This window comes from Periplaneta americana, chromosome 9, assembly GCF_040183065.1.
Source record: "Periplaneta americana isolate PAMFEO1 chromosome 9, P.americana_PAMFEO1_priV1, whole genome shotgun sequence".
NCBI lineage: Eukaryota > Metazoa > Arthropoda > Insecta > Blattodea > Blattidae > Periplaneta > Periplaneta americana.
In genome coordinates, this window is record NC_091125.1 from 132,509,815 (window position 1) to 132,528,189 (window position 18,375).

Consider the following 18,375-nt stretch of genomic DNA (forward strand, 5'->3'; position numbering starts at 1 on the left):
GACTTAATCGAGAGGGTATTAAGAATGACTCGAGTATGACTTGGGAGTGTTTTAAGATTGACTTGAGGGTGACATAAAGATTTGCGAGTGACTAGGTACTGACTTCGGAGTGAATCGAGATTGACTGTGGAGTAATCTAGAGTGACTCGTGTACAAATCGAGAATGACTTTTGAGTGACTTAAGCGGGAACCGAGAGTGATTGGGAGTGACTTAAGAGTGAATCGGGAGAGACTTAGGTGTCACTTAAGATCGACTCGACAGTGAATGCAAAGTGACTTAAGAGTGATTTGGGAGTGACTTGCAAGTGTTTAGGATTAACATGAGAGCGAGTTAAGAGTGACCTGGATGTCACTAGAGTTAATTAAGAATAAATATTTTTCAAACAGGTTTCAGTACTGTATTTTGTTATATTATTTGTCAAACAAAATCTAATGTGAATTACTCTGTTTCAAACAAGGTTCGATAATGTAATTTTTCTGTAACTTAAAACTGCATTTCGAATATTTTAAAGCAAGACAGTACGATGCAATGTTCATTCATTAGTATCAATGTTACTGTAAGTTCATTACAAAATAATGATCAAAATAAAATGTTGTATTCATAGTGATATGCATCTTATTATGTTTAGATTTATGATTCTATAATAAACCCCATCCAAACCCCAACGATAGAAAGGGGCCACAGCGGTCCGATCCATATTCAATAGGTACTACAGCAGTCAGGAGATCTGCAGAGCTCGCAAAATTAAGTGGGATGCTGACAGCCATATGGACTGCCTTCACGCACAAAAAATATAGATAGCAGACCCCAGGGACCACTCAGGCGCTGGACGTGTTAAGTCCTATTCACACCTGACTGAAATCTAGTCATACACATGTGTGGTTAGCCTCAATTGCAATGTAAGGTATTAACTCAATGACGTAAATGCATGTTATTTTAGCTCACTAGTTAAGCACAAAGTGCTGATGGCTTCCAAGCAAAGAGTCCACGGAAAGCATTCCTCCTTCATGTCATTTTGTTCATATTGACATTACTTTATTGTCATAAAATACAAAGTATACAGGCATAGTCAAACATTTAGATTCAAATGTATATTTAAAAAATTATCATCAACATTATACAAACATTTCTTTGTTAAAATAGACTTCATAAATATATCCTGTTTCTACATTGCTTAATAAACTTATAACACCACTCATGTAATGTTGTAGTCACTAGACTGAAAGTTATTCATTACACATTGCGTCTCCATAATCTATTCCTTCAACACCTTCTCTTTACGAAACACTAGACATAATGACGTCTACATTTTATACTGTGAGCCTCCTACCAACAGTTGTAACATGTTGGGTACTGAAAATCGTTGACAATGAAATTAGCTTTTATGCAGTTTACAGTATGTCTCTTATTATTAAGAATTATTTCTCCTCTATTCCTTTATACATATTACACACACACACGTATTATAGTGAAATTAAGCTGTTTAATACATTTCATGAAATAAACTGGTATTATTTAACTAATCCACTCATTCTTTCAACCTTACCTTCTCCTCACATTGCAACTCTTTACGTGTCCAGCTGTATCATGTCACGAGGACAGTGCTGCAAATATGATCACACCAGTCTGCGACATGAACGAAACATCACTGTCAGGCACTCCAGCGACATGCTACCATCTACCCGAGGAATCAGCCTGCACACATAAGCAAAAGCAATGTTATAGCTCTAATATATCTGTTTCATATCAACAATGCAACAAAGACATTATGAAATACATAAACAAGACAAAGCAAATGAAGAATGCCAAAGGAAAAATATTCATAACTGAAAAATCAAACATTCAAAACATATCCCACATTAGAATAATTATATCACTATAATCATGGAATTCAATAACTACATTTAATTTAAAATAATAATTTCAGTTTGCAACATAGACACAATTTTGAATTTGGACTTGGTACCCCAGTGAAGTCTTTTGCCCTATTTGAAATCTACATTTTGTCCGTTGCAAGGATAATAAATGTCACAAAATGTGAAATACGAGAAACAGACACTGCAGATGGTATAAGGTATCCAAAATACAATGCCATTATTACTACATAAAATGTCCAAATAATTGCGAGACTACTTAGATAATGAGAAAAAATTATATACTTTTTAAAAACTATAAAAAAGGAGCTTCCAGACGAGACAAAAAGCACTAAATGCCAACATTTTGAAGAAATCTCACATTTCTAAAGATGATGTAGGGCTATACCTAATGGCAAACAACAATCAGTGTCAAGAGGAATTATCACACTGCAAGTGATAAAAAATGCACAGCTCAAGAGCACGAGACTACGAAAAAGTGCAAGGGATTTGCTGGATTTTATTCGTGAATATTAGTAATATGCGGGGATGCTACAGTGAAAAGGACAGGTCTCTGAGACCCCTTCGTTCAACTCGTGTCGAGAAAATTCTGTTCTTGGTAGGCCAAAATCACCACTTTTTTTAATATCACGGTTCCTACCGTCCATATGCCTCGGGACAGAGAGTTGACTCTTAAACTACAGAGAGAGTTCGTCCAGATCTACTCGCCGCATTTATCAGCTTTCTTCTCACTACACATACGGCGGAGATATGGCAGCCAGAATGTAGGCGCGATACTTAGCCTTGGTATTTTTTCAGTTTAATCAGATTTTGATTGAGATTCCCATTTTCATGGTATCGTGAGTCCGAAGTAACACAAGAGGGAATACAAGAATACATCCCGTTCATCGATATGGCCTATATTTCCGGAAATAATGGCCATACCGAGGAACGGGATACGGCCATGTATTCCCCCTTGACTTACTTCTCAGAAGATAGCATCAAAATGGCCATCTCGAACACTTTCTGACATTCTTGCCGCCATAAGTCCGCAGTACGTGTAGTCACAACAATGCCGATGAGTGCGTTGAATACAGCTCGTCGAACTCTATCTCCAGTATAAAGGACAACTCTCTATCCCCCTGGGTTTGGACGAGAGAGACCGGCAAAATTTAAAAAAATTTTCATTTTCACCTTCCAAAACAGACTTTTTTCTCCACAAGGAGAACGAAGGGACACAGAGGCCCGCCCTTTTAATTGTAGCATCCCCGCATCTTCCTTAGTAATCACCGCTAAAATCCGGCAAATCCGCCGTACTTTTTCCTAGCCTTAATTTTTGGGTACCTGAAATATTTGAGTCTCTAATTCCGGAAATAATGGCCATACCGAGGAACGGGATGCGGCCATGTATTCCCCATTGACTTACGTCTTACACGATAGCATCAAAATGGCAATCGCGAACACTTTCTGATTTTCGAGAAAAAAAGGGGAAGGGTTTAAACCACCCTTCCGCCGACATTCTTGCCGCCATAAGTCCGCAGTACGTGTAGTCACAACAATGCCGATGAGTGCGTTGAATACAGCTCGTCGAACTCTATCTCCAGTAAAAAGTACAACTCTCTATCCTCCTGCGTTTCGACGAGAGAGACCGGCACAATTAAAAAAAATGGTCATTTTCACCTTCCAAAACAGACTTTTCTCTACAGAAGGAGAACGAAGGGGCTCAGAGGCCCGCCCTTTTAACTGTAGCATCCCCGCATCTTCCTTAGTAATCACCGCTAAAATCCGGCAAATCCGCCGCACTTTTTCCTAGCCTTAATTTTTGGGTACCTGAAACATTTGAGTCTCTTATTCCGGATATAGTGGCCATGCCGAAGAACGGGATGCGGCCATGTATTCCCCCTTGACTAACTTCTTACACGATAGCATCAAAATGGCAATCGCGAACACAAACTGATTTTCGAGCCGACATTCTAGCCGCCATAACTTCGCAGTGCGTGCAGTAAGAACAAAGCCGAAGAGTGCGTTGAATACAGCTTGTCGAACTCTATCTTCAGTATAAAGGACAACTCTCTATCCCCGTTCGTTTGGACAGGAGAGGCCGGCAAAATTTCAAAAAATGGTCATTTTGACCTTCCAAAACGGAATTTTTTTTACACAAGGAAAACGAAGCGACTCAGAGGCCCGCCCTTTTAACTGTAGCATCCCCGCAGGTTGCCTAGTAATCACCGCTAATATGCGGCAAATCCGCCGCACTTTTTTCTACCCTTATTTTTAGGGTACCTAAAATATTTCAGACTCTAACTCCGGCAATAATGGCCATACCGAGGAACGGGATGCGGTCCTGTATTCCCCCTTGACTAACTTCTTACACGATAGCATCAAAATGGCAATCGCGAACACAAACTGATTTTCGAGAAAAAAAGGGGAAGGGTTTAAACCACCCTTCCGCCGACATTCTAGCCGCCATACCTTCGCAGTGCGTGCAGTAAGAACAAAGCCGAAGAGTGCGTTGAATACAGCTTGTCGAACTCTATCTTCAGTATAAAGGACAACTCTCTATCCCCGTTCGTTTGGACAGGAGAGGCCGGCAAAATTTCAAAAAATGGTCATTTTGACCTTCCAAAACGGAATTTTTTTTACACAAGGAAAACGAAGCGACTCAGAGGCCCGCCCTTTTAACTGTAGCATCCCCGCAGGTTGCCTAGTAATCACCGCTAATATGCGGCAAATCCGCCGCACTTTTTTCTACCCTTATTTTTAGGGTACCTAAAATATTTCAGACTCTAACTCCGGCAATAATGGCCATACCGAGGAACGGGATGCGGTCCTGTATTCCCCCTTGACTAACTTCTTACACGATAGCATCAAAATGGCAATCGCGAACACAAACTGATTTTCGAGAAAAAAAGGGGAACCACCCTTCCGCCGACATTCTAGCCGCCATAACTTCGCAGTGCGTGCAGTAAGAACAAAGCCGAAGAGTGCGTTGAATACAGCTTGTCGAACTCTATCTTCAGTATAAAGGACAACTCTCTATCCCCGTTCGTTTGGACAGGAGAGGCCGGCAAAATTTCAAAAAATGGTCATTTTGACCTTCCAAAACGGAATTTTTTTTACACAAGGAAAACGAAGCGACTCAGAGGCCCGCCCTTTTAACTGTAGCATCCCCGCAGGTTGCCTAGTAATCACCGCTAATATGCGGCAAATCCGCCGCACTTTTTTCTACCCTTATTTTTAGGGTACCTAAAATATTTCAGACTCTAACTCCGGCAATAATGGCCATACCGAGGAACGGGATGCGGTCCTGTATTCCCCCTTGACTAACTTCTTACACGATAGCATCAAAATGGCAATCGCGAACACAAACTGATTTTCGAGCCGACATTCTAGCCGCCATAACTTCGCAGTGCGTGCAGTAAGAACAAAGCCGAAGAGTGCGTTGAATACAGCTTGTCGAACTCTATCTTCAGTATAAAGGACAACTCTCTATCCCCGTTCGTTTGGACAGGAGAGGCCGGCAAAATTTAATAAAAAATGGTCATTTTGACCTTCCAAAACGGAATTTTTTTTACACAAGGAAAACGAAGCGACTCAGAGGCCCGCCCTTTTAACTGTAGCATCCCCGCAGGTTGCCTAGTAATCACCGCTAATATGCGGCAAATCCGCCGCACTTTTTTCTACCCTTATTTTTAGGGTACCTAAAATATTTCAGACTCTAACTCCGGCAATAATGGCCATACCGAGGAACGGGATGCGGTCCTGTATTCCCCCTTGACTGACTTCTTACACGATAGCATCAAAATGGCAATCGCGAACACAAACTGAATTTCGAGAAAAAAAGGGGAAGGGTTTAAACCACCCTTCCGCCGACATTCTAGCCGCCATAACTTCGCAGTGCGTGCAGTAAGAACAAAGCCGAAGAGTGCGTTGAATACAGCTTGTCGAACTCTATCTTCAGTATAAAGGACAACTCTCTATCCCCGTTCGTTTGGACAGGAGAGGCCGGCAAAATTTCAAAAAATGGTCATTTTGACCTTCCAAAACGGAATTTTTTTTACACAAGGAAAACGAAGCGACTCAGAGGCCCGCCCTTTTAACTGTAGCATCCCCGCAGGTTGCCTAGTAATCACCGCTAATATGCGGCAAATCCGCCGCACTTTTTTCTACCCTTATTTTTAGGGTACCTAAAATATTTCAGACTCTAACTCCGGCAATAATGGCCATACCGAGGAACGGGATGCGGTCCTGTATTCCCCCTTGACTAACTTCTTACACGATAGCATCAAAATGGCAATCGCGAACACAAACTGATTTTCGAGAAAAAAAGGGGAAGGGTTTAAACCACCCTTCCGCCGACATTCTAGCCGCCATAACTTCGCAGTGCGTGCAGTAAGAACAAAGCCGAAGAGTGCGTTGAATACAGCTTGTCGAACTCTATCTTCAGTATAAAGGACAACTCTCTATCCCCGTTCGTTTGGACAGGAGAGGCCGGCAAAATTTAATAAAAAATGGTCATTTTGACCTTCCAAAACGGAATTTTTTTTACACAAGGAAAACGAAGCGACTCAGAGGCCCGCCCTTTTAACTGTAGCATCCCCGCAGGTTGCCTAGTAATCACCGCTAATATGCGGCAAATCCGCCGCACTTTTTTCTACCCTTATTTTTAGGGTACCTAAAATATTTCAGACTCTAACTCCGGCAATAATGGCCATACCGAGGAACGGGATGCGGTCCTGTATTCCCCCTTGACTAACTTCTTACACGATAGCATCAAAATGGCAATCGCGAACACAAACTGATTTTCGAGAAAAAAAGGGGAAGGGTTTAAACCACCCTTCCGCCGACATTCTAGCCGCCATAACTTCGCAGTGCGTGCAGTAAGAACAAAGCCGAAGAGTGCGTTGAATACAGCTTGTCGAACTCTATCTTCAGTATAAAGGACAACTCTCTATCCCCGTTCGTTTGGACAGGAGAGGCCGGCAAAATTTCAAAAAATGGTCATTTTGACCTTCCAAAACGGAATTTTTTTTACACAAGGAAAACGAAGCGACTCAGAGGCCCGCCCTTTTAACTGTAGCATCCCCGCAGGTTGCCTAGTAATCACCGCTAATATGCGGCAAATCCGCCGCACTTTTTTCTACCCTTATTTTTAGGGTACCTAAAATATTTCAGACTCTAACTCCGGCAATAATGGCCATACCGAGGAACGGGATGCGGTCCTGTATTCCCCCTTGACTAACTTCTTACACGAGAGCATCAAAATGGCAATCGCGAACACAAACTGATTTTCGAGAAAAAAAGGGGAAGGGTTTAAACCACCCTTCCGCCGACATTCTAGCCGCCATAACTTCGCAGTGCGTGCAGTAAGAACAAAGGCGAAGAGTGCGTTGAATACAGCTTGTCGAACTCTATCTTCAGTATAAAGGACAACTCTCTATCCCCGTTCGTTTGGACAGGAGAGGCCGGCAAAATGTAATAAAAAATGGTCATTTTGACCTTCCAAAACGGAATTTTTTTTACACAAGGAAAACGAAGCGACTCAGAGGCCCGCCCTTTTAACTGTAGCATCCCCGCAGGTTGCCTAGTAATCACCGCTAATATGCGGCAAATCCGCCGCACTTTTTTCTACCCTTATTTTTAGGGTACCTAAAATATTTCAGACTCTAACTCCGGCAATAATGGCCATACCGAGGAACGGGATGCGGTCCTGTATTCCCCCTTGACTAACTTCTTACACGATAGCATCAAAATGGCAATCGCGATCACAAACTGATTTTCGAGCCGACATTCTAGCCGCCATATCTTCGCAGTGCGTGCAGTAAGAACAAAGCCGAAGAGTGCGTTGAATACAGCTTGTCGAACTCTATCTTCAGTATAAAGGACAACTCTCTATCCCCGTTCGTTTGGACAGGAGAGGCCGGCAAAATTTCAAAAAATGGTAATTTTGACCTTCCAAAACGGAATTTTTTTTACACAAGGAAAACGAAGCGACTCAGAGGCCCGCCCTTTTAACTGTAGCATCCCCGCAGGTTGCCTAGTAATCACCGCTAATATGCGGCAAATCCGCCGCACTTTTTTCTACCCTTATTTTTAGGGTACCTAAAATATTTCAGACTCTAACTCCGGCAATAATGGCCATACCGAGGAACGGGATGCGGTCCTGTATTCCCCCTTGACTAACTTCTTACACGATAGCATCAAAATGGCAATCGCGAACACAAACTGATTTTCGAGCCGACATTCTAGCCGCCATAACTTCGCAGTGCGTGCAGTAAGAACAAAGCCGAAGAGTGCGTTGAATACAGCTTGTCGAACTCTATCTTCAGCATAAAGGACAACTCTCTATCCCCGTTCGTTTGGACAGGAGGGGCAGGCAAAATTTCAAAAAATGGTCATTTTGACCTTCCAAAACGGAATTTTTTTTACACAAGGAAAACGAAGCGACTCAGAGGCCCGCCCTTTTAACTGTAGCATCCCCGCAGGTTGCCTAGTAATCACCGCTAATATGCGGCAAATCCGCCGCACTTTTTTCTACCCTTATTTTTAGGGTACCTAAAATATTTCAGACTCTAACTCCGGCAATAATGGCCATACCGAGGAACGGGATGCGGTCCTGTATTCCCCCTTGACTGACTTCTTACACGATAGCATCAAAATGGCAATCGCGAACACAAACTGAATTTCGAGAAAAAAAGGGGAAGGGTTTAAACCACCCTTCCGCCGACATTCTAGCCGCCATAACTTCGCAGTGCGTGCAGTAAGAACAAAGCCGAAGAGTGCGTTGAATACAGCTTGTCGAACTCTATCTTCAGTATAAAGGACAACTCTCTATCCCCGTTCGTTTGGACAGGAGAGGCCGGCAAAATTTCAAAAAATGGTAATTTTGACCTTCCAAAACGGAATTTTTTTTACACAAGGAAAACGAAGCGACTCAGAGGCCCGCCCTTTTAACTGTAGCATCCCCGCAGGTTGCCTAGTAATCACCGCTAATATGCGGCAAATCCGCCGCACTTTTTTCTACCCTTATTTTTAGGGTACCTAAAATATTTCAGACTCTAACTCCGGCAATAATGGCCATACCGAGGAACGGGATGCGGTCCTGTATTCCCCCTTGACTAACTTCTTACACGATAGCATCAAAATGGCAATCGCGAACACAAACTGATTTTCGAGAAAAAAAGGGGAAGGGTTTAAACCACCCTTCCGCCGACATTCTAGCCGCCATAACTTCGCAGTGCGTGCAGTAAGAACAAAGCCGAAGAGTGCGTTGAATACAGCTTGTCGAACTCTATCTTCAGTATAAAGGACAACTCTCTATCCCCGTTCGTTTGGACAGGAGAGGCCGGCAAAATTTCAAAAAATGGTCATTTTGACCTTCCAAAACGGAATTTTTTTTACACAAGGAAAACGAAGCGACTCAGAGGCCCGCCCTTTTAACTGTAGCATCCCCGCAGGTTGCCTAGTAATCACCGCTAATATGCGGCAAATCCGCCGCACTTTTTTCTACCCTTATTTTTAGGGTACCTAAAATATTTCAGACTCTAACTCCGGCAATAATGGCCATACCGAGGAACGGGATGCGGTCCTGTATTCCCCCTTGACTAACTTCTTACACGATAGCATCAAAATGGCAATCGCGAACACAAACTGATTTTCGAGCCGACATTCTAGCCGCCATATCTTCGCAGTGCGTGCAGTAAGAACAAAGCCGAAGAGTGCGTTGAATACAGCTTGTCGAACTCTATCTTCAGTATAAAGGACAACTCTCTATCCCCGTTCGTTTGGACAGGAGAGGCCGGCAAAATTTCAAAAAATGGTCATTTTGACCTTCCAAAACGGAATTTTTTTTACACAAGGAAAACGAAGCGACTCAGAGGCCCGCCCTTTTAACTGTAGCATTCCCGCAGGTTGCCTAGTAATCACCGCTAATATGCGGCAAATCCGCCGCACTTTTTTCTACCCTTATTTTTAGGGTACCTAAAATATTTCAGACTCTAACTCCGGCAATAATGGCCATACCGAGGAACGGGATGCGGTCCTGTATTCCCCCTTGACTAACTTCTTACACGATAGCATCAAAATGGCAATCGCGAACACAAACTGATTTTCGAGAAAAAAAGGGGAAGGGTTTAAACCACCCTTCCGCCGACATTCTAGCCGCCATAACTTCGCAGTGCGTGCAGTAAGAACAAAGCCGAAGAGTGCGTTGAATACAGCTTGTCGAACTCTATCTTCAGTATAAAGGACAACTCTCTATCCCCGTTCGTTTGGACAGGAGAGGCCGGCAAAATTTAATAAAAAATGGTCATTTTGACCTTCCAAAACGGAATTTTTTTTACACAAGGAAAACGAAGCGACTCAGAGGCCCGCCCTTTTAACTGTAGCATCCCCGCAGGTTGCCTAGTAATCACCGCTAATATGCGGCAAATCCGCCGCACTTTTTTCTACCCTTATTTTTAGGGTACCTAAAATATTTCAGACTCTAACTCCGGCAATAATGGCCATACCGAGGAACGGGATGCGGTCCTTTATTCCCCCTTGACTAACTTCTTACACGATAGCATCAAAATGGCAATCGCGAACACAAACTGATTTTCGAGAAAAAAAGGGGAAGGGTTTAAACCACCCTTCCGCCGACATTCTAGCCGCCATAACTTCGCAGTGCGTGCAGTAAGAACAAAGCCGAAGAGTGCGTTGAATACAGCTTGTCGAACTCTATCTTCAGTATAAAGGACAACTCTCTATCCCCGTTCGTTTGGACAGGAGAGGCCGGCAAAATTTCAAAAAATGGTCATTTTGACCTTCCAAAACGGAATTTTTTTTACACAAGGAAAACGAAGCGACTCAGAGGCCCGCCCTTTTAACTGTAGCATCCCCGCAGGTTGCCTAGTAATCACCGCTAATATGCGGCAAATCCGCCGCACTTTTTTCTACCCTTATTTTTAGGGTACCTAAAATATTTCAGACTCTAACTCCGGCAATAATGGCCATACCGAGGAACGGGATGCGGTCCTGTATTCCCCCTTGACTAACTTCTTACACGATAGCATCAAAATGGCAATCGCGAACACAAACTGATTTTCGAGCCGACATTCTAGCCGCCATAACTTCGCAGTGCGTGCAGTAAGAACAAAGCCGAAGAGTGCGTTGAATACAGCTTGTCGAACTCTATCTTCAGTATAAAGGACAACTCTCTATCCCCGTTCGTTTGGACAGGAGAGGCCGGCAAAATTTCAAAAAATGGTCATTTTGACCTTCCAAAACGGAATTTTTTTTACACAAGGAAAACGAAGCGACTCAGAGGCCCGCCCTTTTAACTGTAGCATCCCCGCAGGTTGCCTAGTAATCACCGCTAATATGCGGCAAATCCGCCGCACTTTTTTCTACCCTTATTTTTAGGGTACCTAAAATATTTCAGACTCTAACTCCGGCAATAATGGCCATACCGAGGAACGGGATGCGGTCCTGTATTCCCCCTTGACTAACTTCTTACACGATAGCATCAAAATGGCAATCGCGAACACAAACTGATTTTCGAGAAAAAAAGGGGAAGGGTTTAAACCACCCTTCCGCCGACATTCTAGCCGCCATAACTTCGCAGTGCGTGCAGTAAGAACAAAGCCGAAGAGTGCGTTGAATACAGCTTGTCGAACTCTATCTTCAGTATAAAGGACAACTCTCTATCCCCGTTCGTTTGGACAGGAGGGGCCGGCAAAATTTCAAAAAATGGTCATTTTGACCTTCCAAAACGGAATTTTTTTTACACAAGGAAAACGAAGCGACTCAGAGGCCCGCCCTTTTAACTGTAGCATCCCCGCAGGTTGCCTAGTAATCACCGCTAATATGCGGCTAATCCGCCGCACTTTTTTCTACCCTTATTTTTAGGGTACCTAAAATATTTCAGACTCTAACTCCGGCAATAATGGCCATACCGAGGAACGGGATGCGGTCCTGTATTCCCCCTTGACTAACTTCTTACACGATAGCATCAAAATGGCAATCGCGAACACAAACTGATTTTCGAGCCGACATTCTAGCCGCCATAACTTCGCAGTGCGTGCAGTAAGATCAAAGCCGAAGAGTGCGTTGAATACAGCTTGCCGAACTCTATCTTCAGTATAAAGGACAACTCTCTATCCCCGTTCGTTTGGACAGGAGAGGCCGGCAAAATTTCAAAAAATGGTCATTTTGACCTTCCAAAACGGAATTTTTTTTACACAAGGAAAACGAAGCGACTCAGAGGCCCGCCCTTTTAACTGTGGCATCCCCGCAGGTTGCCTAGTAATCACCGCTAATATGCGGCAAATCCGCCGCACTTTTTTCTACCCTTATTTTTAGGGTACCTAAAATATTTCAGACTCTAACTCCGGCAATAATGGCCATACCGAGGAACGGGATGCGGTCCTGTATTCCCCCTTGACTAACTTCTTACACGATAGCATCAAAATGGCAATCGCGAACACAAACTGATTTTCGAGAAAAAAAGGGGAAGGGTTTAAACCACCCTTCCGCCGACATTCTAGCCGCCATAACTTCGCAGTGCGTGCAGTAAGAACAAAGCCGAAGAGTGCGTTGAATACAGCTTGTCGAACTCTATCTTCAGTATAAAGGACAACTCTCTATCCCCGTTCGTTTGGACAGGTGGGGCCGGCAAAATTTCAAAAAATGGTCATTTTGACCTTCCAAAACGGAATTTTTTTTACACAAGGAAAACGAAGCGACTCAGAGGCCCGCCCTTTTAACTGTAGCATCCCCGCAGGTTGCCTAGTAATCACCGCTAATATGCGGCAAATCCGCCGCACTTTTTTCTACCCTTATTTTTAGGGTACCTAAAATATTTCAGACTGTAACTCCGGCAATAATGGCCATACCGAGGAACGGGATGCGGTCCTGTATTCCCCCTTGACTAACTTCTTACACGATAGCATCAAAATGGCAATCGCGAACACAAACTGATTTTCGAGAAAAAAAGGGGAAGGGTTTAAACCACCCTTCCGCCGACATTCTAGCCGCCATAACTTCGCAGTGCGTGCAGTAAGAACAAAGCCGAAGAGTGCGTTGAATACAGCTTGTCGAACTCTATCTTCAGTATAAAGGACAACTCTCTATCCCCGTTCGTTTGGACAGGAGAGGCCGGCAAAATTTCAAAAAATGGTCATTTTGACCTTCCAAAACGGAATTTTTTTTACACAAGGAAAACGAAGCGACTCAGAGGCCCGCCCTTTTAACTGTAGCATCCCCGCAGGTTGCCTAGTAATCACCGCTAATATGCGGCAAATCCGCCGCACTTTTTTCTACCCTTATTTTTAGGGTACCTAAAATATTTCAGACTCTAACTCCGGCAATAATGGCCATACCGAGGAACGGGATGCGGTCCTGTATTCCCCCTTGACTAACTTCTTACACGATAGCATCAAAATGGCAATCGCGAACACAAACTGATTTTCGAGAAAAAAAGGGGAAGGGTTTAAACCACCCTTCCGCCGACATTCTAGCCGCCATAACTTCGCAGTGCGTGCAGTAAGAACAAAGCCGAAGAGTGCGTTGAATACGGCTTGTCGAACTCTATCTTCAGTATAAAGGACAACTCTCTATCCCCGTTCGTTTGGACAGGAGAGGCCGGCAAAATTTCAAAAAATGGTCATTTTGACCTTCCAAAACGGAATTTTTTTTACACAAGGAAAACGAAGCGACTCAGAGGCCCGCCCTTTTAACTGTAGCATCCCCGCAGGTTGCCTAGTAATCACCGCTAATATGCGGCAAATCCGCCGCACTTTTTTCTACCCTTATTTTTAGGGTACCTAAAATATTTCAGACTCTAACTCCGGCAATAATGGCCATACCGAGGAACGGGATGCGGTCCTGTATTCCCCCTTGACTAACTTCTTACACGATAGCATCAAAATGGCAATCGCGAACACAAACTGATTTTCGAGAAAAAAAGGGGAAGGGTTTAAACCACCCTTCCGCCGACATTCTAGCCGCCATAACTTCGCAGTGCGTGCAGTAAGAACAAAGCCGAAGAGTGCGTTGAATACAGCTTGTCGAACTCTATCTTCAGTATAAAGGACAACTCTCTATCCCCGTTCGTTTGGACAGGAGGGGCCGGCAAAATTTCAAAAAATGGTCATTTTGACCTTCCAAAACGGAATTTTTTTTACACAAGGAAAACGAAGCGACTCAGAGGCCCGCCCTTTTAACTGTAGCATCCCCGCAGGTTGCCTAGTAATCACCGCTAATATGCGGCAAATCCGCCGCACTTTTTTCTACCCTTATTTTTAGGGTACCTAAAATATTTCAGACTCTAACTCCGGCAATAATGGCCATACCGAGGAACGGGATGCGGTCCTGTATTCCCCCTTGACTAACTTCTTACACGATAGCATCAAAATGGCAATCGCGAACACAAACTGATTTTCGAGCCGACATTCTAGCCGCCATAACTTCGCAGTGCGTGCAGTAAGATCAAAGCCGAAGAGTGCGTTGAATACAGCTTGTCGAACTCTATCTTCAGTATAAAGGACAACTCTCTGTCCCCGTTCGTTTGGACAGGAGAGGCCGGCAAAATTTCAAAAAATGGTCATTTTGACCTTCCAAAACGGAATTTTTTTTACACAAGGAAAACGGAGCGACTCAGAGGCCCGCCCTTTTAACTGTGGCATCTTCGCAGGTTGCCTAGTAATCACCGCTAATATGCGGCAAATCCGCCGCACTTTTTTCTACCCTTATTTTTAGGGTACCTAAAATATTTCAGACTCTAACTCCAGCAATAATGGCCATACCGAGGAACGGGATGCGGTCCTGTATTCCCCCTTGACTAACTTCTTACACGATAGCATCAAAATGGCAATCGCGAACACAAATTGATTTTCGAGAAAAAAAGGGGAAGGGTTTAAACCACCCTTCCGCCGACATTCTAGCCGCCATAACTTCGCAGTGCGTGCAGTAAGAACAAAGCCGAAGAGTGCGTTGAATACAGCTTGTCGAACTCTATCTTCAGTATAAAGGACAACTCTCTATCCCCGTTCGTTTGGACAGGAGAGGCCGGCAAAATTTCAAAAAATGGTCATTTTGACCTTCCAAAACGGAATTTTTTTTACACAAGGAAAACGAAGCGACTCAGAGGCCCGCCCTTTTAACTGTAGCATCCCCGCAGGTTGCCTAGTAATCACCGCTAAAATGCGGCAAATCCGCCGCACTTTTTTCTACCCTTATTTTTAGAGTACCTAAAATATTTCAGACTCTAACTCCGGCAATAATGGCCATACCGAGGAACGGGATGCGGTCCTGTATTCCCCCTTGACTAACTTCTTACACGATAGCATCAAAATGGCAATCGCGAACACAAACTGATTTTCGAGAAAAAAAGGGGAAGGGTTTAAACCACCCTTCCGCCGACATTCTAGCCGCCATAACTTCGCAGTGCGTGCAGTAAGAACAAAGCCGAAGAGTGCGTTGAATACAGCTTGTCGAACTCTATGTTCAGTATAAAGGACAACTCTCTATCCCCGTTCGTTTGGACAGGAGGGGCCGGCAAAATTTCAAAAAATGGTCATTTTGACCTTCCAAAACGGAATTTTTTTTACACAAGGAAAACGAAGCGACTCAGAGGCCCGCCCTTTTAACTGTAGCATCCCCGCAGGTTGCCTAGTAATCACCGCTAATATGCGGCAAATCCGCCGCACTTTTTTCTACCCTTATTTTTAGGGTACCTAAAATATTTCAGACTCTAACTCCGGCAATAATGGCCATACCGAGGAACGGGATGCGGTCCTGTATTCCCCCTTGACTAACTTCTTACACGATAGCATCAAAATGGCAATCGCGAACACAAACTGATTTTCGAGCCGACATTCTAGCCGCCATAACTTCGCAGTGCGTGCAGTAAGAACAAAGCCGAAGAGTGCGTTGAATACAGCTTGTCGAACTCTATCTTCAGTATAAAGGACAACTCTCTATCCCCGTTCGTTTGGACAGGAGGGGCCGGCAAAATTTCAAAAAATGGTCATTTTGACCTTCCAAAACGGAATTTTTTTTACACAAGGAAAACGAAGCGACTCAGAGGCCCGCCCTTTTAACTGTAGCATCCCCGCAGGTTGCCTAGTAATCACCGCTAATATGCGGCTAATCCGCCGCACTTTTTTCTACCCTTATTTTTAGGGTACCTAAAATATTTCAGACTCTAACTCCGGCAATAATGGCCATACCGAGGAACGGGATGCGGTCCTGTATTCCCCCTTGACTAACTTCTTACACGATAGCATCAAAATGGCAATCGCGAACACAAACTGATTTTCGAGCCGACATTCTAGCCGCCATAACTTCGCAGTGCGTGCAGTAAGATCAAAGCCGAAGAGTGCGTTGAATACAGCTTGCCGAACTCTATCTTCAGTATAAAGGACAACTCTCTATCCCCGTTCGTTTGGACAGGAGAGGCCGGCAAAATTTCAAAAAATGGTCATTTTGACCTTCCAAAACGGAATTTTTTTTACACAAGGAAAACGAAGCGACTCAGAGGCCCGCCCTTTTAACTGTGGCATCCCCGCAGGTTGCCTAGTAATCACCGCTAATATGCGGCAAATCCGCCGCACTTTTTTCTACCCTTATTTTTAGGGTACCTAAAATATTTCAGACTCTAACTCCGGCAATAATGGCCATACCGAGGAACGGGATGCGGTCCTGTATTCCCCCTTGACTAACTTCTTACACGATAGCATCAAAATGGCAATCGCGAACACAAACTGATTTTCGAGAAAAAAAGGGGAAGGGTTTAAACCACCCTTCCGCCGACATTCTAGCCGCCATAACTTCGCAGTGCGTGCAGTAAGAACAAAGCCGAAGAGTGCGTTGAATACAGCTTGTCGAACTCTATCTTCAGTATAAAGGACAACTCTCTATCCCCGTTCGTTTGGACAGGTGGGGCCGGCAAAATTTCAAAAAATGGTCATTTTGACCTTCCAAAACGGAATTTTTTTTACACAAGGAAAACGAAGCGACTCAGAGGCCCGCCCTTTTAACTGTAGCATCCCCGCAGGTTGCCTAGTAATCACCGCTAATATGCGGCAAATCCGCCGCACTTTTTTCTACCCTTATTTTTAGGGTACCTAAAATATTTCAGACTGTAACTCCGGCAATAATGGCCATACCGAGGAACGGGATGCGGTCCTGTATTCCCCCTTGACTAACTTCTTACACGATAGCATCAAAATGGCAATCGCGAACACAAACTGATTTTCGAGAAAAAAAGGGGAAGGGTTTAAACCACCCTTCCGCCGACATTCTAGCCGCCATAACTTCGCAGTGCGTGCAGTAAGAACAAAGCCGAAGAGTGCGTTGAATACAGCTTGTCGAACTCTATCTTCAGTATAAAGGACAACTCTCTATCCCCGTTCGTTTGGACAGGAGAGGCCGGCAAAATTTCAAAAAATGGTCATTTTGACCTTCCAAAACGGAATTTTTTTTACACAAGGAAAACGAAGCGACTCAGAGGCCCGCCCTTTTAACTGTAGCATCCCCGCAGGTTGCCTAGTAATCACCGCTAATATGCGGCAAATCCGCCGCACTTTTTTCTACCCTTATTTTTAGGGTACCTAAAATATTTCAGACTCTAACTCCGGCAATAATGGCCATACCGAGGAACGGGATGCGGTCCTGTATTCCCCCTTGACTAACTTCTTACACGATAGCATCAAAATGGCAATCGCGAACACAAACTGATTTTCGAGAAAAAAAGGGGAAGGGTTTAAACCACCCTTCCGCCGACATTCTAGCCGCCATAACTTCGCAGTGCGTGCAGTAAGAACAAAGCCGAAGAGTGCGTTGAATACGGCTTGTCGAACTCTATCTTCAGTATAAAGGACAACTCTCTATCCCCGTTCGTTTGGACAGGAGAGGCCGGCAAAATTTCAAAAAATGGTCATTTTGACCTTCCAAAACGGAATTTTTTTTACACAAGGAAAACGAAGCGACTCAGAGGCCCGCCCTTTTAACTGTAGCATCCCCGCAGGTTGCCTAGTAATCACCGCTAATATGCGGCAAATCCGCCGCACTTTTTTCTACCCTTATTTTTAGGGTACCTAAAATATTTCAGACTCTAACTCCGGCAATAATGGCCATACCGAGGAACGGGATGCGGTCCTGTATTCCCCCTTGACTAACTTCTTACACGATAGCATCAAAATGGCAATCGCGAACACAAACTGATTTTCGAGAAAAAAAGGGGAAGGGTTTAAACCACCCTTCCGCCGACATTCTAGCCGCCATAACTTCGCAGTGCGTGCAGTAAGAACAAAGCCGAAGAGTGCGTTGAATACAGCTTGTCGAACTCTATCTTCAGTATAAAGGACAACTCTCTATCCCCGTTCGTTTGGACAGGAGGGGCCGGCAAAATTTCAAAAAATGGTCATTTTGACCTTCCAAAACGGAATTTTTTTTACACAAGGAAAACGAAGCGACTCAGAGGCCCGCCCTTTTAACTGTAGCATCCCCGCAGGTTGCCTAGTAATCACCGCTAATATG

General features: G+C 44.1%; 1 protein-coding gene across 1 annotated transcript in view; it reads right to left on the bottom strand.

Annotated features, from left to right (window-relative positions):
* Positions 1-1,575: 1,575 nt before the first annotated feature.
* LOC138706528 (zinc carboxypeptidase A 1-like) overlaps positions 1,576-18,375 on the bottom strand; it is a 148,655-nt gene continuing 131,855 nt past the window's right edge. Inside the window, exon 10 of the mRNA XM_069835918.1 lies at positions 1,576-1,696. Within this exon, the coding sequence (XP_069692019.1) occupies positions 1,692-1,696 (5 nt within the window). The 3' untranslated portion in view covers positions 1,576-1,691. The remainder of the gene's footprint in view (positions 1,697-18,375) is intronic.